The following is a 21397-nucleotide window of genomic DNA, read 5'->3' as shown; positions in this document are numbered from 1 at the left end:
GCTATTTAACCATCCAAAGTTCACTCGTAGATTCTCAATTATGTTAATTAATCATGTCATTAAATAGTTGATAGAGTCAGATGATTACTTAACCTGAATTATTATATAACAAGTGTTGGATTGACTTATAAAAGCACATTATTAATACTACCATTCTTATATACGCTACCAAATAATTGTGATTCCGGTCCTGTACCATTAAATGAGCGTGGAAGTAGTAGCATCAATTGTATGACTTGTCTTTTGGATGATTTTGCAATCTCCACGTACGCTGCCTTCATGCCGCAAAATTTGTAAAATTGTTCGGCAAGTTATTTATGGTTGATTTAACATTTTCCATAAAATAATAAATGATCCAAGAGTGAATTCATGAGACAGAGACACTGGCCAATCTTTAGCTTAATTAGTTCTCCCTTCTACAGATCAATAAGTGATTTTTTTAACTGTCCCAATGTGAAATACTATAGCCTTGACTTTGATATAAGTATCGAAGATCTCGCACTTTGATGAATGACCAATATGTTAGGTAGGTGTAGATGGGGAACCTGATTGGCTTACAGTAATTAAATATAAATCTCTTCTTCTAAATATATAGACTTAGTGCTTCAATGATAGCAAAAATTGAGGTGAACTTACCTCCACAAACACTACCTAACATTCTAGTTGACATTAAAAGACAAAAACTCCTGCAATTAGTACTTCCATACAATCACAGCATCCCATATTTCTTTCATATTTACCATTTTATCTACTACTTAACTAATTTATTATCTTTTGGTACATACAGAGCTTGTATAAGTGTATATAAGTAGGCCACTCTCTAACTATGATACCCTTAAGGCTCTGAACAGAAGGATGGATGTCGCAATATCCTTAGAATTGGAGCCACTAAAGCAGAGGAATGATCATGGAATGTTCTTTTCTAGTGGTAATTTTATCTGCAGTTTGAATGCAAGAGACAGGAAAATTGTTTGTGTCACCAGTGGAAACTCCTACTTTGGTTCTCACTTGATCAAGAAGCTTTTGGCATATGGTTACCTTGTTCGAGTTATTATTCAAAATCAAGCTAATCTTGAGGACATGAAGGAGCTGATGAGGGAAGAAATGAAGCGACTGGAGAGTGTTGTGGTGGCAAGAATGGATGATTTAGATAGCCTCTGCGATGCTTTTAGAGGTTGTCATGTTGTTTTCCACACATCATCTTTCGTTGATCCGCAAGGGATCTCTGGATACACGGTTAGTCATAATATTCTTTCTCTTGAATTTAAGTTTATAAATGATTACCAATAACTTTTGTTTCAGTCATATGATCGATTATGTAAAAGTATCTTCATATTAATCACTACATAGAACTTGTGTTCTTCATTTCACTCTATTTGGTAGTTGACTAACTTGGAATGGTACATTATATTATTCATTGTCCACAAGGACCACAACTTTAGGATTTGATCTTTCTCAACTCTAAGGTAACTATCTTCTTTAATCTTGAGTCCTGGCTGGTTAGCATCAGAATAATTGAAGCAGCAATTCTTCTTCAACCTCCTTTTTACACATCAGGTTGCTGAAATATATATATATATATATATATATATATATATAAAATATGATGAACAGAAATTTCTTTAAATTTCACCTAGTGCAGCAGCTCTGTTTTTTAAAAAAATTCTACTAAACAAAATTCAACCTGTGTAAATCTCAAAGATATGCTGACAAGCCAATATGATTCAGGAACGAATGGCATTTATTGAAGCTGAAGCAGCAAAGAATGTCATAGAAGCTTGTGGCAGGACAGCATATGTTAAAAGATGCGTTTTCACCTCTTCTCTACTTGCATGCATCTGGAAAAATGACCTGCCAAACCTCATAGATGAGAGCTCTTGGAGTGATGAGACATTCTGTAGAGAACACAGGGTATACTTGTTAGCCTTCATTCTTCATTTTCATCTAAAAGGCAGACGGAATACTAAGAGAATTAAAATGTATACATATAATACGATCACTTACTCTCACTAACTCTAGATTCTTGATTCACCTCTACTATTAATCGTCTCTACTATTTAAAATCTTTTCACGGAAAAAACAGCTTTGGCTAGCATTGGCCAAGACCAGGGCAGAAAAGGTTGCTTGGAGGAAAGCAAGGGAGATGAAGGTGAAACTTGTTACTTTATGTCCTGGACTTCTCATGGCACCATCTTTCCCAAACGCTCACCTTGAAACTTCTCTCCCGTACCTCAAAGGTATTTTTTCACACAATCAATAATCTATAACTTAAAATTTTCCACTTAATTGAGGATTGGAGAAGAGCTTAGCAATTGCAACTCTATTTTGCATCAAATTTCACATTTAATTTTATGGATCAAACTAATAAAATAGATTGGGAATTGATCGATTTGTTTACTAACTTGAAGAAATGTTCACTTGTAGGTGGCGATTTCATGCTAAGACAAGGAATTCTAGCAACTGAAGAAGTAAGTAAAGTGGCAGAAGCACATATTTACGTCTATGAAGATATGGACTATGGAGCGTGTGGAAGATATATTTGCTTTGGAAAAATAGTTGGAACATTGGAAGAGGCCATACAACTTGAAAATGGCTTGAATATATCTGGCCACTTGTCTGGGGATCAAAGCCCTCTTGCAGTAGCAGTTGATAATAATGAAATTCCTCCCAGAATTACTAAGTCAAAGCTCAGTAGATTACTATTCCATGCGTCACAACGCCTTCCTTGCAAACAGTGAATAATAATATTTGTATGGTACTTAACTCAAAATATTATTACAAAAAAGGTAGCAATTAGAGAAGTGTAGTCAGGAATTTATATAAAGGTAATGTCATGATTGATAATCGAATTTGTGAGCAGAAGTTATTTTTCAGCTCAATTTACCACAACACTATATTCAATAATTTTATAATTTATTTATGTAGACTGTAGTAATACTAATAAGTATAATATGTTGGTCTAATATAACACAAATATAAAAAATTACAGCTGAAAATAAATGGACAAAAATGAATAGAAAAGTATTCAGGCTGAGGCACGGATATCTCACTCTTTTTAAGAAGATTTAAGTCCATTGCGACATAATTTACACTGATCCAGCTGTATCACTCTTGACTTGTCCCCTCCAGAATACAGCATCCCAACAACGTCGTACAACTCAAGCAATTTCGAATTAGTTGAAGAATCCAAAACTCCACAAAAGAACACATGCATTCAACATATAATTATTCTCTTTTGTATAGTGAATATAGTTGAAAACTTAGAATATTATTCTTTTGTTTTTTTACTCTCTCTTTCACTAGTACATATTAAATATTATTTCACTCTTCTCATCTTTCTTGATACTTCACAAAGGAAAAAGCACCATTATTTATAGATGAAGAAGTTTTCCATATAATCGATGGTAGAATATTGAGCGGTGGTAATATAGGTAGATAAATCTGATAGGTATTACATAAGTTATAAGAAACTAATGGTGATGAGAGTTACAAGAAACTAGTAATAGTTATCTTCCATCACAATTTTATACCGCTAACATATACATTTAATATTTTATTTTAATAATAAAATATATATACCAACATAATATTTCTACGAAAAAGAAATCCATGTTCCTTAGTACTAGCTCCATTCATGTGGTTAATTATTTGTAGGAAATATGTCGTTTACCTAAAGCGAATAACATAATATTTCTATGAAAAAGTGTATTTTAAATTATTTCAAAATCAAAATAAAATTAATTTATTTTTAACTGTTAAAAGTTATTATTTTCTTGAAAGTAAACCATATTATTAATTAAAAATATATTTCTAATAATTAGACGTGTGAAAAGGAAATGCGAGGAAATTTCTAGGTACTCCACGACTAAACGACTGTGAAGAATTGTAGAACAGACGACGACGACTCCACTGGTTTAGCAGAGAGAGAGATGGGAGAAGAGGCAGAGGATCCACAGAAATTGAAGAAGATAGCGGCGGCGGCATATGACTATGAGAATGATCCAAGATGGGCAGATTACTGGTCTAACATTCTCATTCCTCCACACATGGGCTCCCGCTCCGATGTTGTCGACCATTTCAAGCGCAAGTTCTACCATCGTTACATTGTCAGTATTCCCTCTTATTCTAATTGACTCATCATGCCGAATAAAACGGAACAGATATACCTGAGTTACATAGCAGACTCCACTTGGTTTTAGATTTGGTGCTTAGTTTGATGAATTTGCGTTTCATGTGTATATACACTATATCTGTTACAGTATTTTCTTCCCCTAACTGCTCCGGGATCCTTGGATTTCGTATTTTTATTAATAGCGGGATTTATGTTATAATGGATCTAATATCCATATGTTGATTCGGAAGGCTTTATTTTGTTATGAATTTAACTCGAAATTCAATAGAAAAGTAACTAAACTAGAACACAGTCAATGTTTGTGGAACAATTTTCGATTATCTGAAATTGAAACTAACAATCTAACAATACACTGACCTAAATTACAGAACTGAAACAGAACTAAATAAATATAGCCTAGATGAAGTTCCTTGATCTCAATCTGAAACGAAAGAAGAAGAAGACAGGATTAGAACGGAGTTGAAAAGAAGAGAGAAGAGGCAAGGAAGAAGTTGAGAATTGTAGGATACCAGTTTCTTTCACGTCTCCACTCTTTCCCTCAACGTGTATATGATAACCTCTCGACTAATCTCAGACGTTAAACTTGATTTAGCTACTTTTAATCCAGGCCCTTTATTATTTGCAATTCACTCCTTCCGCATCTCCTATATTAACTAATACTCCTTCCACTACTAACTGCTATTGGAAAGTTAGCTGAAGTTGTTACATATTTCCGGGGAAATCTCAATGCAGTGTTTGGGGCTTTTGTAGTCTAAACTGATATTGTCTATATGAATTCAGTAAAATATCCTTTTTTGCCCTTGCGGAGTTGAGTGTAAGAGCGTTAAGTTTGATGTTTACCTAGGCCTTTTCCTTATATATTAAGTCACTTTATCTCTTGAAATTCATGCAGGTCACTTTGTCATCCTATTCCTTAGCTAGTTGTTATATTATTGCATTGATAATAAATACAGCTAGGGATGGCAACGGGGCAGGGCGGGGAAAACCTGCATAAATCCGTGAAGACCTCCACCCGCCCCACCCCACATAACAAAATTTTCTCTTTCAACCTGCCCAAACCCGCCCCGCAAAATTTGTTATTGTTTTCTTTATAAAATAGAACTTTTTTGAATGACTTTGATAGCTTATGCTATCATAAAAACATCACTGATGCAATAGCTGTGAAACCTTTCATCAAAAGACAAGTATTTGATAGTTTAGAACTATTTGAATATATACAAAAAATGACGAAACAACTGAAGAATTAAAAGAGAACTGATTATTATAACACAATGACAAAAGAAAGTGATCCCCAAGAATAGCGGAAAAATGGATTCTCAATTAACATAACACAATGACAACAAAAAAATAAACTATTGATTCTTTGAAAATAAGTCCAAGTGATTAAGCTAATAAAAGCAAATAAAAGGTTAATCTGGTAAGTATTTGATAGTTGGTTTTCTTGCCTAAAGCCTAAACAGAAGATAAGTGGAAGAAATACTTTAGTGATTTTATTGGATTTATCTCAAACCCGCACCCTGCTCCACCCCACATGGTTTTTATTAAAAAAGATTTAAACCTGCCCCTGCAAAAGCTATAACCTGCACCGTGCCGCAAAGGTTGTAACCCGCTCTTCCCCGCACCCGCACCCACCCCGCCCCATTGCCATTCCTAAATACAGTGTTGGACAAATTTGGGCTTGATGAAATTGTGTTGAGAATTTCATGTTTGCTTTATTTGACAATCCTCCTGCTTTCTTCTTCTGCACTTTGTCACCCTATTCTTTAGCTTCTATGACGTGGTTATTTTGAATAACTGTATAAGTTCCTATTGCTTATACCATTGTTGGATATTGTTTCGTTGTATGAGAGCTTATAAAACCCTCATTGCCCAGTTTTCAACGGGGATGGATAAAACTAGGTGGTGGTTTTCTGTTATATACTGGTGCAGCAGTCCTGAGCTACTAGTATTATGGACTTTACACTGAGAAATATTTAACATGAAGTGAAATGAAATGTGAATTCCAATTTTAACTTTTCTGTAACTGATTTATCTGCCCTTTCTGATGAGTACTTAAGCTTGGCTCTGTCTGACTGAATTTCAGATGATTCTAAATAATCAGTTGATTATTACTATTATTTTTATCTTGGGAGATTTCTTCTGCGGTTCGCTTTGTTGATTGTGCATCTATCTGTCCAGGATCCTGGTCTTGTTGTTGAACCAATGACTACCAGCAGTTCATCCCAATCAGCAAGATCATCAGCCCCACAATCTTCTTCTTCATCAACTTCTAACAACCAGCCAAGACAACGTAACTCTGGTATGAATTTCTTTCGGATTTCTGAATGACTATAAGAGCTCCTCTTCCGGGTAGACATCTTCATTTCAAATGTAAATTTGTATTTTCATCCAAATGGAACTTATTTCAGGGGCAGCTAGTAGAACTTCTGGGACATCCACAACTCCAACTCCAACTCCAACTCCAACTTCAAGTGCAACGTCACCGCGATGGAACCGTCAAACTATACAATTTTCAGTGAATGCTTGGGTACCATATCTTCATCGTAGTGATTTGAATTTTGGAACATTGTCTTTTTAAATTTTGCACTGTGTGAAAAAGTTTTAATTAGCTGCTTCCTGTCAACAAATTAAAATGTTTTAACTGCTCTATCTGGCAATGGTTAACTCTCTATTAGCACAAAGAGGTTATTATGTGTATATATACTTTCAAAGATAGGACCTCATCTCCTTTATAGTGATGGAAACTGATAGGGCCCTTCTTTACCACATGCCAACTTTTTCTAGCAGTGATGCCTCTCTATTAACAGGGATGCATCACGGAAAAATTCCTTGGAGGATTATTGCCTTTCAGCATGACTTCTTATAACCTTCAGTAACTTGCGATTGATTTTTGGTACCCTTCTTTACAGGTCCTTGTTGTAGCAGTTCTTGCAATCTTTCCTCTTATACCTACAAATCTGTCAAACAGAGCATATCGATTGGCCTTTGCAGGAACTGCATGTTCTTCCCTGTATTCATTATACGCATTATATGGGGTAAATTCTGAATGCCGATTTTTTTTTCTCCTCTCTTTGTTTGAGGCTAGTTCAAATCTTTTGGTCTAGGAGGCAACTTTTGATAAATCTTTTCACCTTTTTGCAGAAGCCTAGCGCTTGGAATTTGCAGGCACTGCAAGTTTGGCTTCAGTCAGTTATTATGGCGAAAGATTTTCTCTACTTCATTTACTGCCTTACTTTTGTCACTTCACATCTCTCCTTGAAATGTGAGCTTTAGTTTGGCTTGGTTTTGTTTGTCCTTCTCGTTCTTAGTATTTTTTATAGATTTGATGTCTAAGTTCAGTAACATATGTTATTGGTCAATGCTGAGCAGTTGCTTTGATTCCCGTTATATGCCGAGGACTTGAACATGTTGCGAAGTTTCTTCGACGCAACTTCAACACATCTTCTTTATACAGGTAGCGGAACTGTACTTTAATTTTGTGAAAAGAAAAGTTCTCTCTCGAAATGAGAGATTGTAAAATTGTTTAAAATTGAATAACATCCTAGGGAAATCTTTGATGTCATGGAAAAATATTTATTCATGTTGTAAATCTCTTAGTGGTGTACTATTTGATGTCCTTTTCTCCATTTGTGCCAGCCGTTGATTATTTCTTGTGGGTTGTGTGAAGGGTGGGGATGTGCTAGAAATATTTTTCCTTGTTTCTGAACTTATATGACAACATCTGCAGGAAATTCTTGGAAGAGGCTTGTGTATGGGTCGAGTCAAACACAACTACTCTTAGCATATTGTCTTCACAGGCTGAGATTGGGCTGGGACTTCTTTTAGTTGTTTCCCTATTTTCGTTAGTATCTGAGCTTACTGGTGCTTATACTCGTTATTCTCATTGTTCTTTCCATTTTATGCTTATAGCTTTCCACTTCCTTCAAAATGCAGGTGGCAGCGTAACATACTACAAACTTTTATGTACTGGCAGGTATGCGTCATTCTGTCATTTTCATTAGTATTTTCAGCTTCTTTTTCCTTGCAATTTCTAGATGAATGAGCTCTTTTGCTGAAAGCAATGTATGAAATTTCTAGATTTGTGCCTTCTTTATTGTTTCTTTTTCGACCTCTTTTGCATCTTAGTGATGATGTCAGCAATTCTTGTTGGAGAGGAAGAGTTCAATTTTGTGATATAAAACAGCAAATATGAAACATATTCATATTGTTGGTCATGCGCACTGTATTGTCAGTTACACCCATATGCTGCCAACAAATATCTTACCCAGCCCTTTATTAAATATGTTCATTCATATTTGAGAGTTTAAACTTGATGGAAGTTGCATGTGTCCCATCATGTAGTTACTATCCTTAATTTTCATTGACATGTATTTCAACTCTTGTGCAGCTATTGAAGCTTATGTATCATGCTCCTGCTACTGCTGGTTACCATCAGAGCATGTGGGCTACAATTGGGAGGCATGTAAATCCTCTGGTTCAACGATATGCTCCATTCATGCATACTCCGATCTCCAGTATTCAACGATGGTGGTTAAGGTAGAACTGTAGAAGACAGCAGCAAGACATAGAACAGGATTCATGACTGCTAGGTTGGAAGTGCTTTTTCATATTTGTACTTTGTCCCAGATGACGAATATTGGCTAGACTTTTACTTTTCTTTTTATAAACAGATTAATTATAGTTGTGTACTGAAACTAAACCTAGTAATAACCTTGGGGGCTACTTCCAATTTTTAACATTTTTACCCAAGGTGACTTGTCCCCTTGGTTATAAATTAGTTCACCTTCCCATAATGTAATCTACTGTATTGTTTAGAATGATTCACTGATAATGGGATTGAAGGATCTTCTTTCTACTGGTCATGCATCACTCACGAGTCAAAGGCCATCGTAAATATGGATCTCATTTTTTCAACCTGGTTAAGGCCCTTTTATATGAGAGAACATACTCCCTCCTTATTTGTTTGTGTGTCTTAGTTTGATGAAAATAAGACTTTAATTTTTATGATTTTAAATTAAAGACACGTATACTGTATCAAAATGTTTTTTAATTATATAGTCGTATACATGTCGGTGAGATCAAAGTGTATCAAATCAAGAAAGGAACATTAATTTGTAAGCAGACGAAAAAGAAAAGCAATAACGTAAGATTTGGTTTGCATGTAATCAGTTGGCATTCAGTGATTAACCAGTAAACTTTCCAACACCATAATTATGGCCGACGTCTGAAGAATAATAAAACTGCATACTAAAAACAAATCAACTAATCGGTCAGTTATCTTTGATAAAATAAAATGAATCGGTACCGTGCCCCGTAACTTCCTCTTATTGTGTTAGTTTATTTTTTGACAACCTTATTATGTTTGTTAAATAATGTTGATTTTTCTCTCTTCAGGTAGAAGTTGAAATTCATGAAATTCCGTTGAGTAATAGAGAGAATTTTACGGTCTTTGAAAGAGTATATAATTAAAAAGGTAAAAATATATTTTCTCTAACCATTTAAGTCATTGGATAAGATAGTCATAAAAAGATTTAAATTCAAAATTTAAATTTTATGGGTTCAACCTTATTTTTTGCCTTGAACAGTTGAACCCATTATATTTTTAAAGTTATAGGATCATGTATGCTATTTGTTGGAATTCTTAAAGTATTTTACACATAAATTTATGTTTCATGTCAAAATACTAAATATGATGCCAGTACTCTACACTCTCCTTCTTTATACACACTTTAAGATAATACCAGAGTAGGCAGAGGTGCTGAGTTTGAGCTCCACACCACCTATTATCCAAATTTTTTTCATGTTTGACTAAAAAGGAATCAAACCCGCATATGAAATATTATTTGAATAAATAAAAATATGTTTTTTTAATAATTAATATTTTTAGATGAGGTAGTCATGCACTAAACATGAGGGTGTGTTTAAAATAGGGAAAATTGTATGAAATAGTAAACTATTAATTCAAATTAAATGTTATAGCCATAGTTTATTTTAATTGTAATTCGCAACAAACATCTCCTTTTTTTGTCATCTGATTCGGTATACAACTAGCCATTTTCAATATACAATTAGCCATTTTATACATTTCGGTATAAAATGTGTTTGTGTTTGTATAAAGCGAGAGAAAAGTGTGTATACAAATACAAATACATATATTTTTCATCCTATACACTTATAATTATACAACTACAGATCTTATTATACAAATTATAATGTATAAATGAATTTATACAAAACTGAACAATTTGTATAAAATTAGATGTTTGTAGCAAATTATACAAATCAAAAGCTCCATAGCAAACATAAAATTTGCTATGGAGCGCAATTATGCAAACTATAGCTATAAGTCTATAACATACAAATATAATTTTTATGTTTGATATATGTGAAAGTTGCTCTTTAAAATACATGCTATTTAAAGTAAGTTTCACAATTTACAGCCACGCATAATTATTGGCAATTTTTTTAAAACTTAATTATATGATTATATTAGTTATTCTACTCCTAAATAAAAAAGGATAATACAGTATTAAATATAAGTGTATCCTTTTTTATTTAGGATTTGAATAACTTAGGGCTTATTTAATGGACCTTTGACCCAAGCTGAAACTTATTGTAGTGGGCTAGAAATAAGTGAAAGATCCGAATCCAACCCAAATTCGTATCCGGTTCAGCCTCAAATCCTTGCCGCGCTCTTACCCTCCTTTTTTTCCGAAGCGGACACAAACTTGTCTTTCCCCGTAGAAATCAAATTGTATGTTCTCTTTTTCTCTATAAATTTATTTTTCTTGCCGTCTCCCTAATTATACCAAAACCCTAATCTTCGTCGAATGAATTATAATGGTAAAGAACGAATTTTGTTAATTGAATTGTAATATTTTGTTAGAATATCATAGTTTTTGATGAACTTTTTTTTTTTTGCCCTACAAAATTTACGTTCTTAATTGCTTTATACATGATAATGGCTTGAATTGTGATTAGGTTTACTAATTTGCATGTGAGTGGTATGAATTACAATTTAAATACGAAAAACTTCCTTGAATTATGCAGTGGCATGCAAGTTGATCAGCATGACAATCATAGAATAGGACTGAATTTTAGACTTAAGGATTCTATTGAATATTCCTTTTTAAAATTTCTTTATCTTGAATAACTTTTCTTGGTGATTAGTTGTTTAGTGTAATGGATCAATAATGGATACTAATTACTTGCACTGAACGTTCGAGTTAATTGGTAAGTTCTATGTGTAGTTACTCCCATTCTGTAGGAATTAGTCTATGTTTATCCAATGGAGTTTGTTTAAGGTAATCTCACCATAGTTGTTGAATAGAACTTCACGTGGTTGGCGCCACCCCTTTACCAGGACAGTGAGAGGATGAGCATTTAAACAAGAGAAAGTACTTCAAATGAAAATCTATATAGGATGTCCCGGGAATTTCAAAGGTGTAATTATTTTCTCCTGGTAAAAAGATATAAAGGTTCTAGACATATATATAATTTGGATAGGCACACACACACACATATAAGATTTTTATGGAGTAATGCTTTTCAGAACTGTTGAGAAGATCTTTTTCTTTCTTGAATTTGCCATTGCTGGCACTTGAACAAAAAATTTCTAACTCGCATAGCGTCAGTATCACTTCTGCAAGTAATATAAACACGTTTGTGTCAGCTGGTAAGTGTAGAAAACTCCTAATTTTGTTGGCTTTTCAATTTTCATTGAAGGAGGAATGTTTAGAAAGCCAGATGAATTTGAACAGAGGCAGTGTTGGGGTACCATTTAGTTCTGGAGGAACCTACTTATTCCAGGAGGCATCAGATCTCCTCCAGCTTAATACCACAGGTTCACAACAGCGTGAGAAACAAAATGATAATCAGATTGAGTGGACCAATGATCAAACAAGGGTTCCTGTGAATGGAATGATTGGAAATAGAATGTAAGTTCTAAATTTGTTTTTGTTTTTTCCATGGACAAAGTTGTTAAAACCTGGACATATGATATCATGTGAATGATACACTTGCATAATTTTCTTAACTTTGAAAAACTATTTTCCTTTGCAGCAAGAGTTATATGTGGAAAAGGAATTTGGACATGGGCAAGCAGATATTCAACAATTTGCCTGACTTGAGTAGTCAGCCATCAGTAGATGCAGTTTGTAAGGTCTGTTTCTTTGGTGGTTATTATATTTAAGTCCGAGAAACATGTCAAATTCTCTTGTCACGTGATTCTTTAATTGGATTTTTTTTCGAGGATTGTCAATAGTCCATTGCTTTCTGAATGAATTCTTCATCACCAGCTAAGAGTTTGCTTTTGTTGGTTGACTAATGTTTAATTTTTGGTCTAAACTGCTTCATTGAGTTGAGCTCATTTGTTTTGAATTAAAACAGCAGGATCATGTGGGAGAGATACCTTCACGTGAATATCAAAATTTATTCCAGCAAGAAGCATATAATCCACAAGCATGGCAGCATGAGGCACTTTGTTGCAGTTCAAATTTGCAATCTGTACATCATGATCACTTAACGGCTTCTTGTATGACTGACAGCTTACTCCAAACAGGTGAGTTTTTGACAATTTTTGTAGCTTTGAAAGTGGCAAGTAGCTTTGCACCCTCACATGGATCTATCTTTTCTGTTTTCTTCTCTCTCTCTCTCTCATTTACGTGTGACATTTAATGCGTTGCAATTTGAAATTCTAAAGGTATTACTTTTGATACAGCATTATCAGCTAATAAGCCAGGTGAATTGGGAGAAGTACTTTCCTCGGCCGGTGTGTCATATATTTCCAAAGAGATTGTTGATTCTCCTGAGCCATTCTCATCTGTTACTGTATGTTCCGAAGGAGAATGGAATGCCAATAAGGAACCCTATGAAGATGGACTAACATATTCAGATAACGGTTTTCTAAGTATCTCCGAGTCAGTATCAAAAAGTCTAATTAAGCCGCAGTATTCTGATGAAGGTAATTTCTATTTCTTATGAACTTTTGTAATGTTTTAGTTCTTAAATGTACTTCCATTCTCCACGACTCTTACTACTACTTTTTTTTTTGTGTGTGTAGTCACTTATTATACTTGTTTTTTTTTGCTTGATTTGGTCAGTTGAATTCAATCTCAGAAACTGTGGAAGATACCTGGAGACTAATCAGAATATTTATCATGACAACGTTCCAGCATTATATGGACAAAGTGTAGATTCGTCTCATCTGAATCGTTGGCCTTCAGAATCGGAAGTTAATTGGTTTTCTAAAGACTACACTTTGCCAACTGCAATGTCTTATCAGCTGCCTAATTCAAGATCATATGGGTATTTGGTGGAGCAAGATGCTACTATGAATAATGTATCAAGACAAAGATCGAGTTTACCCAGTGTATTCCAGCCTTTCCCAGAGCAGTTACCTAGTATTCAGCAACGTGATCTTCATCAACTTCATACTGGTTCTTCAAATGGGTCTGACTGTGATGTTCATCCAATCGGATCTGCAAACCTTTCAAATTCAGATAATTTGTCTTTACATGATATTCTTGCTTTATACATCAATTACAATAGTGGAGTAGTAGATGCTGGGAGAATTCGAATTCCTTTTATGAATTACTTGCATTTAACTGTATGCAATGGAAAGAGATGTTGGTGTGATTGGAACTCAGCACTGATATCTCATTTTCAAAACTGTCAATATGCTGGCTGTGGGATGTGCAAGCCGATCAGAGAGCTGCATCCTACAGATGTTAAGGAGTCAGACAAAAATATGGTAGCGATTCTCCATAATGAGGAATGTAGTGGCTTTAGATCTTCTATCAATGAAGCTGCTTTGCCACCATCAAAGCGGAAGAGGGTGGAAAATCTCCCTGTGCTTCAATGTGGGTCTTCCAATGCTGATTCTGGAAATCAGCAGTCCCTTGCTGCTGTACATTTATCATTAGGGCAGTTCTTTGAAAGTCCTATTTGCAGCAAGAAGAATAAAACAGAGATCAGTAACGAAATTGCCAGCTGTGTGGAGGACCAGAATACAGCTGGTGAATCTTGCAATCTTGCCAACATCGACATCTTGCATGTTGCAAATGGTTCTTTTTCCTCTACAGAGCTCACTAATGATTGTGGACTGCAGAAGACAGTGCATACATGCAGCAGTGGAACAGATTATAATGAGATTGACAGTTCTTCCCAGATGAGCTTAGAAAGGTTGTCTTTTCTTCCTATAGAGCCTACTGATGATCAACAACAGGAGTTACAAAGTGCATCTAAGTATGACCAGACCACTTCATCTGCAAGGAGCGATTTAACTGAACCAAAAGCTGATTATCAGATGGAAATGAGATCAGAAGATCCAAAGAGGCTGGGTATTTCATTGACGGACTATTTCACCATTGAGCAGTTGAAGGATCATATCCACAATCTCAGTCAATATAATCAGGTTTGAAATATAACATAGAATTCATATATGTTCAGTGTTGTTCTGATATCAAAACTAAAGAAGACTTAAAGAGTAACAAAATTCAGAAGAATTTGATAGATTATTGTTTGAGCTGGTCTGACTGCTGGGTAAAATTTTCTTCAACTTGTTTATTTTGTGATAATATTTTAGTGGTACAATTTATGTATAATTTCTTGTTCTCTTTTATGGTCATCACTCTTATTGTTCTGGTATAAGGTATCAACAATGAATTAGAAGTCACACAGATATGTAAAGAAGTGTCTCACATTTATGCATAAATGAGTTCACAAACCTTCTCGAACTATAAGTTTTTGCTCTTGCATTAGCACATACTGTAGAGATAGCTTAAGTAAAAGAAGCACAACTTAAAGACATTTCTTAGCATTTCCAGTATTGGTTACTGTCCTATTAAATTCATGGAGAAGTCCTCCTTAGCAAGGCAAATATCCTTGCAGAAAAAAAAGAATTAGAAAAAGGGACCTTTCTTCCATTTTGGTCAGTTGGGGTAGGGGGTGGGGGGGAGGGGATCTAAAAGATTGCACACATTGTGGGGCTTGCAGAAATATAATTAGTTATTTGAAACTTACTGAAGTACATGCATTAGGATAAAGGTATTTGTGCTAATCTCCTCAATTCTTTTCCTGTCTTCTTTATTTTTGGTTACTCTTTTGTTTATATTTATCTTTATTATTTTATTTTTTGTATGTGAGGATTCTTCATGGCTAGTTTTACATTGGTTGTCAACCTACCACAACCTTCTTCTTTTTTCGGACTTAGGACTGGAAATATGAGCAAGCTCACACAGGCGAAGGGAGTTATAAGAGATGCCTATTAGTTGAGAATTTGTTTTAGTCAAGTTAGCACTTTTACCTTACGTCTTTATACTTTTCTAGGAGTTGTTACACCTTTTAGAGATTTATACGTTAGTAGAAATTCTAAAGTACTTTTTATGCTTATTTCTATTATTATTTCTATTTTATATGATATCGGCAATGAGGTTAAATTGAGTAAAATGGTAAGAGAGGATTAATATAGCTGCGACCAACTGTTTGAGACTGAGGGGTAGTTGTTTTATTTTCTTATTTTTGTGCATGTGGTATTTCAATGGAGGCTCTCTATATCCTAATGTTGGCTCGTCAATTTGTTAATTAGCTTGACAACTAGTTTTCCGTTGCATTTTTTGCAGGGATCAACTGGAAATATGACAGTACTTCCTATCTCTGAGAATGTCTGCCAATTATGTGGCACCGATAGGCTTGTTTTTGTCCCAAGACCTGTATATTGTTCATCATGTTGTAAGTGTATCAAGCGCAACTTGGTTTATTATTGGGCTGTGGACGAAGCTGGTGGACGGCACTGCTTTTGTACAAAATGTTTCAGGAAGTCGTGTGGCGATGATGTCTCATCCCAAGGACTATCAATTAGCAAAAATAAGTTTCAAAAGGCAAAAAATAATGATCAAAATGAAGAATCGGTGAGTTTAGTATGACTTTCTGTTTCACATGTTGGTACTTATTTTTTCTGTTGTTGCTAAATTTATCTCATTGGGATATCTGTAGTGGGTACAATGTGATAAGTGTGAATGCTGGCAACATCAAATTTGTGCTCTCTATAATGCTAAAAAAGATTTAGAAGGACAAGCAAAGTACATATGTCCATTTTGTTGTTTAAAGGAGATAGAAGCAGGAGAGCATGTGCCTTTACCAGTTTCTATCGGAGCTCAAGATCTTCCAAGAACTATGCTTAGTGATCACATTGAGCAGAGACTGTTCAGGCGCCTCAACCTAGAAAGAAATGAGAGAGCAAAATTGTCAGGACAGGATGCTGATGAGGTAAGCTACTAAAATAGGTTGAATATAGTTGTTCCCGACAAACTTTCACTATGGTTAGGGTCACCCACATAACAAACACTTTTCTAATAGTTAAATTTGAGCAGGTACCTGGTGCAGCAGATCTAATTGTCAGAGTGGTATTGTCTGTTAACAGAAATTTGAAAGTAAAGCAGCCATTTTTGGATCTTTGTCACAATGAAGGTTATCCTCCAGAGTTCCAGTACAAATCAAAGGTGAGAAAATTGAACTTTTGGCATTCTTTCTTGTGACTTAAAAATGCAAGATTCCCTTACTAAAGCTATAATCTCAATCCAAACTTTAGCTTTATTGTATCATGAAGTTTGATCTTATCTTGATATTTTCGACAACACTTGCTTGTTTATGATTTTGTGGAGTACTAAATGAAATTGCTTAACATTTTGTGGTCCACACCCTTTCTTTTGTTCATGTCTTCTGAAAATACCTATATATGTTTTTGAGCTGAATCTGACATAATGTCCAAAAAGGTGATTCTATTATTCCAGAAAATTGGAGGAGTAGATGTTTGCCTATTTGGAATGTATGTCCAAGAGTTTGGATCAGAATGTGCCCCTCCGAATAGACGTTGCGTCTATATATCATATCTCGATTCTATCAAGTACTTTAAACCTGATATAGAAACTGTGAAAGGGGAAGCTCTGCGAACTTTTGTATACCAGGAAATACTGGTAAGTGCAAAATACTCTCCTTTTTATATTTAAATATAGATTTTAGTTTTATCTGTTGAATCACTAGATTAACGAAACATTTGCTTTTTCTTGGTTATCACATCAGATTGGGTACATGGATTACTGCAAGAAACGAGGTTTTACAACCTGCTATTTATGGGCTTGCCCCCCTGTAAAAGGTGAAGACTACATCTTGTATTGCCATCCTGAATCTCAGAAAACACCAAAACCAGAGAAGCTCCGGTTATGGTATGTGTCTTCCTATTGCGCTCCTTTTTTCCTTCCTCATCCTTCCTGCCCCCTTTTCTCGTGTTAGATATCAATATAATCATGTTTTAGTTTTTTCATAGATATGCATGGAGAAATGGGCAATTTTTCTTTTGTAATTTTGATAGCAAAAGGGAACAAGTTCTCACATATTATCAGTTTTCTGCTTTCAAGACCTCAAAAGTAAATCACACCATGAAGTTTGCCTACTCAGAAACAAAGATTTTGCTTCGACAGTTCAGAAAGTCTGAGATTTTTTTTACTAATATAAAATCCCTCCATTTATGAACTTCTAATTTGTCAAAATCTCAGAATCCTAAATTCTCTGTCCTTCTGGAATTCCTCCAGAGCCTGCTGAATGCTTATGAATTCTGTCAGTTCACCAATTAGTACTAAATAAAAAGCTAATGATATTCCTTCTCATTTCCATCTAGCCTGCCAGTCAAATTCATCGTAAGACTTATGAAGATCCCCTTCTATTCTGGAAGATCATCATATTTATATTTGTAGGAAGGTTCTGTCAACTCAAAAATGTACAAAATTTAACCAATCTTTCTAAATATAAAAAAGAATTCTTCGGATTCCTTCAAATTCTTCTGATCCACTACCTCCAAACCGTCCACATCAGGGCATGAAGGTATGATTGCTATGCTTTGTCACTTTACCCTCTTTGTTTCCCAATCTCCTGCAGAACTAAATTTTCACATGAATCCACCTAATCTTGCTGACTTTACAGAAGTGGTCCTGTAGAAAGTTAGTGACCTGTTGAGTTAACCAATTCTCCTTTTGAGTATTTTTTTTGCTATGACCATTTTCCAACTCCACAAACCCCTTCCAGAATAGTGCTTTGTCGGGCGCTGTCAATTTCTCTTGTGCCTAGTCTCAGTCCTACAGGGAGTCACCTTTTCCAATTTGAGTAAATGATATTACCTTTCTCCATCTGTTGCGTTAAATTCTTCAAATCTGGTTAGACAATATTAACTTTAAGCTTTCAATACTAACCAAATGGTTTCAGGGGTACTTCTTGGTCTCAACACAGTATTTCAATGGAGTTGAATGTATTATGTTATTTTGGGCTGCAGGTATAGGTCAATGTTAAGGAAAGCCTCTGAAGAGGATATCGTGGTGAACTACACTAATTTATATGACCACTTTTTTGTGCCGAGTACAAGGAATAGTGCCAGAATAAGTGCTGCTCATTTGCCATATTTCGACGGAGACTATTGGTCGGGTGCTGCAGAAGATATAGTTAGGAATATTGAGAAAGAGAGCAGAGGTGATTCACGGAATAAAGTTAAAAAGCTAATGACAAAGAGTACGTTAAAAGCAATTGGACATGACAATCTTTCTGCAGATGCAACTAAAGATATTCTAGTGATGCAAAAGGTATGGCTTCATTATGTCCGCAGTTTGCATACTTCAACTGAAGGATTTTTCTTTTGTTGTTAGCTCTGAGTTATGTCCTTAGTTGGAGTAGGTGTGAGAGTAAAAGTGGATCTGTCACATAATTCTTATTGTTGTGTAAAACTACAAAAAGAAGATAAAACAATTAGGAATATGCAAAGAAAGGAGGGGAGTACATGGAGGTTTTATGAACTTCCTTCTTTTCATGGATGTTCAATGAACTTTCTTCTTTTTAGATTTTTTTGAAAAAAAGAGGTATAATGGGATGGAGGATTAGATAAACCTTAAATATCATCTAAAATGGTTGCAACATCTAATGAGCATCTTACCATTTTGCAGTAATAGAAAAAACAATTTATAATATCCAGAATGAATGGTGTCATTATCAGCAAATGAGAAGCTATGAACTCTGCTGTTAATAAAACTGATCTCTTTGTCTGGATTATTGATGAGACATGCTAAGACAAATATTTTTTTACATGTCTGAGCGAGTGTGTGTTTGTATCTCTCTGCATGTGCGTGTGTTCATCCCAAAGAACTCAAATGTTTTCCAATAGTGTGAATGAATTATAAATTATTTCTTTCTAATTCTTTGAATTGACAGCTGGGGCAAACAATCTTACCCGTGAAAGAAGATTTCATCATTGTAAACTTGCATGTTGTGTGCACAAACTGCCAACAAGCAATATTATCAGAAGGTCAATGGTCTTGTAAGCAGTGCAGAAACTTTCATATATGTGCGAGGTGATAGTTCCACCTCTTTAGTTTCTCCTTTTTATTCCTCGAAGAATTTTCTTTTGAACTATATTTGATATGGGAAGGAGAGGAGCTGATTGATATTTTACATCATCCTGATGGTATAATATATTACTCATGTTATACTGCTTTGGACAACTAGAGAGGAAGTTAAAACTTCAGCGTTTTCTTCCATTTATGGATATTAAGTCATAAAAAGTTTTCCACACTTCCGCTATGTCCCCTGCACCTCCTTTTAAACAACATGAGCCCTTTCAGCTCCGTGCACCCTTTCTGCAGTCAATAATAGATATCTTTGGCGCAGACTGGTTGTTACTTCCATGAGAATCATAATAGTAATATTCAATCTGTTTTGTAATATCAATGTGTAGAAAGACATGTAAATAGTGAATTTGTTTCTGATGTGTAGAAATGGTTGCTACTTCTGCGAGAATCATAATAGCAATATCCAATATGTTCCGTAATATGAAATTTATATTTTTTCTTATTGCAGGTGTCTCGCGTTGAAGGATAACCTTAGTGAGCAGAAAACACACACTTCCAGTAGTGGAGAAGAGCATTTACTTTCTGAGGTGAACTCTCTTTTGCCTTAAAAAAGTTCTTTACCAGCTGTGAGATGGGTCTGAGACATGACAGGAAAGAGAGGAGTAATACACGATATAAATGAATAGAATGGGAGTTAGAGAATAGGAAGTTGTTGGTTCACAAATTTTGGATTACTAACCCTTTTTTTTATTGGATGGTATGGTGAATACCTTGTAGGTTGTGGTGAACGATATACCTGCTAGCACTGAGGACCAAGATGCCATTATTGAAAATGATTTTTTCGAGAATAGGCATTCTTTTTTAAGCTTCTGCGAGAAAAATCACTATCAATTTGATTCACTCCGTCGTGCCAAGCATTCCTCAATGATGATATTGTATCATCTCAACAAGAACATTCACCTGTCTAAAACTGACTCTGGCTTCGGAAAGGAGCAATTCGAGGGTCAGAGACCATTGAAGGTGTGCATTGCTATATCTCTTATTTGTAAGATCACATAGAGAACTGGGCATGTCAGTTATATTAGTTATCAGTGTTTCAGGTGTAGAGTGTCTACTCGTCGTAACTTTTTTTTTTTTGAAGGGTCTACTAAAGCAATATGTTCTGAATCTTGAGTGTTGGGATAAAGTGCTGGTCTCAACTGTTATATACATATAACGTTCTTAGTTTTTTGATAGTTCTACTCAGCATTGCTCCGTTCATCTAACAAGATATTTGCTGTTGCAGTTCAAATTAATGGATATACTGGTGCATGCATCACAATGCCGTGCAACCCCAAGTAATCCCTGCTCGTACTCAGGATGCCTCAAAATGAGGAAACTTTTTCAACATGCGAGCCGGTGCAGTGTTAGAGTTCCAGGGGGATGCGCACTTTGTCGCAAAATCTGGTCCTTACTGCATTGGCATTCACAGACATGTCAAGATATCAGTTGCCTAGTTCCCCGTTGCAAGTATGTTTAATGTCCTGAACTTTTGATCAATGTTTTTGCTTCACAATTGATGTAACTCCACTTTCATCAAATATGATGCAGGGACATTAAAAAGCATGTAGCAAGAAGGAATCCATTGCTTCAGAGAGGTGAAAGGGGTTAGCGACTACATGAAATTACATTGCCATGATTGTTCAAGTGTAAATTCATCGCAAGTGTACAGCCAGTTCTGTAATTGACAACGTTGATCCGATGCACAATCTCATCAGCTGGTGGCAAAGTTTTTGTGAAGATTGCCATAAATCCTGCTCAAGATCATAGTATATATGTTAAACATGAAATGTACATAGTGGCCAACTGTAGTTGATTAACATGGCTTAGGCCTTATTAG

General features: G+C 35.1%; 3 protein-coding genes across 4 annotated transcripts; all 3 read left to right on the top strand.

Moving 5' to 3' along the window:
• Positions 1-812: 812 nt before the first annotated feature.
• LOC125810754 (cinnamoyl-CoA reductase-like SNL6) lies at positions 813-2749 on the top strand. Its single transcript, XM_049490238.1, has 4 exons — positions 813-1236; positions 1729-1911; positions 2084-2237; positions 2425-2749. The coding sequence occupies exons 1-4, from the start codon at positions 856-858 to the stop codon at positions 2736-2738; spliced, it is 1032 nt and encodes a 343-aa protein (XP_049346195.1). The 5' UTR covers positions 813-855; the 3' UTR covers positions 2739-2749.
• A 1127-nt stretch (positions 2750-3876) lies between these two features.
• On the top strand, positions 3877-8861 carry LOC125810753 (uncharacterized). Its single transcript, XM_049490237.1, has 9 exons — positions 3877-4106; positions 6311-6431; positions 6541-6659; positions 7042-7167; positions 7274-7394; positions 7502-7586; positions 7860-7973; positions 8066-8105; positions 8520-8861. Exons 1-9 carry the CDS (start codon positions 3930-3932, stop codon positions 8670-8672), a joined length of 1056 nt encoding a protein of 351 aa, XP_049346194.1. The 5' UTR covers positions 3877-3929; the 3' UTR covers positions 8673-8861.
• Positions 8862-10835: 1974 nt separating this feature from the next.
• On the top strand, positions 10836-21265 carry LOC125810752 (probable histone acetyltransferase HAC-like 1). 2 transcript variants are annotated; one of them, XM_049490235.1, is made up of 17 exons: positions 10836-10975; positions 11858-12069; positions 12194-12293; positions 12521-12692; positions 12852-13094; positions 13234-14546; positions 15754-16041; positions 16127-16399; positions 16504-16632; positions 16906-17106; positions 17213-17355; positions 18456-18759; positions 19382-19521; positions 20027-20105; positions 20296-20538; positions 20804-21027; positions 21109-21265. In XM_049490235.1, the coding sequence occupies exons 1-17, from the start codon at positions 10973-10975 to the stop codon at positions 21167-21169; spliced, it is 4128 nt and encodes a 1375-aa protein (XP_049346192.1). In that variant the 5' UTR covers positions 10836-10972; the 3' UTR covers positions 21170-21265. The 2 variants fall into 2 exon arrangements, with proteins under 2 accessions (XP_049346192.1, XP_049346193.1); XM_049490236.1 differs by having other exon boundaries at positions 10844-10886.
• Positions 21266-21397: the final 132 nt, after the last annotated feature.

Source organism: Solanum verrucosum, unplaced genomic scaffold (genome assembly GCF_900185275.1).
Source record: "Solanum verrucosum unplaced genomic scaffold, falcon-dt-bn FXZP01000032.1, whole genome shotgun sequence".
Classification (NCBI taxonomy): domain Eukaryota; kingdom Viridiplantae; phylum Streptophyta; class Magnoliopsida; order Solanales; family Solanaceae; genus Solanum; species Solanum verrucosum.
This window is presented reverse-complemented; position numbering and strand designations above follow the sequence as displayed.

Bases quoted from the DNA above. Each gene is read 5' to 3' on its own strand.
- LOC125810754 (XM_049490238.1), top strand. From the start codon at position 856: ATGGATGTCGCAATATCCTTAGAATTGGAGCCACTAAAGCAGAGGAAT. The intron at 1,237-1,728 runs GTTAGTCATAAT...AATATGATTCAG, and splicing joins AAGGGATCTCTGGATACACG to GAACGAATGGCATTTATTGA. The intron at 1,912-2,083 runs GTATACTTGTTA...CGGAAAAAACAG, and splicing joins CATTCTGTAGAGAACACAGG to CTTTGGCTAGCATTGGCCAA.
- LOC125810753 (XM_049490237.1), top strand. From the start codon at position 3,930: ATGGGAGAAGAGGCAGAGGATCCACAGAAATTGAAGAAGATAGCGGCG. The intron at 6,660-7,041 runs GTACCATATCTT...CCTTCTTTACAG, and splicing joins AATTTTCAGTGAATGCTTGG to GTCCTTGTTGTAGCAGTTCT. The intron at 7,395-7,501 runs GTGAGCTTTAGT...AATGCTGAGCAG, and splicing joins TTCACATCTCTCCTTGAAAT to TTGCTTTGATTCCCGTTATA.
- LOC125810752 (XM_049490235.1), top strand. The intron at 17,356-18,455 runs GTATGTGTCTTC...TTTGGGCTGCAG, and splicing joins CCAGAGAAGCTCCGGTTATG to GTATAGGTCAATGTTAAGGA. The intron at 21,028-21,108 runs GTATGTTTAATG...AATATGATGCAG, and splicing joins TGCCTAGTTCCCCGTTGCAA to GGACATTAAAAAGCATGTAG.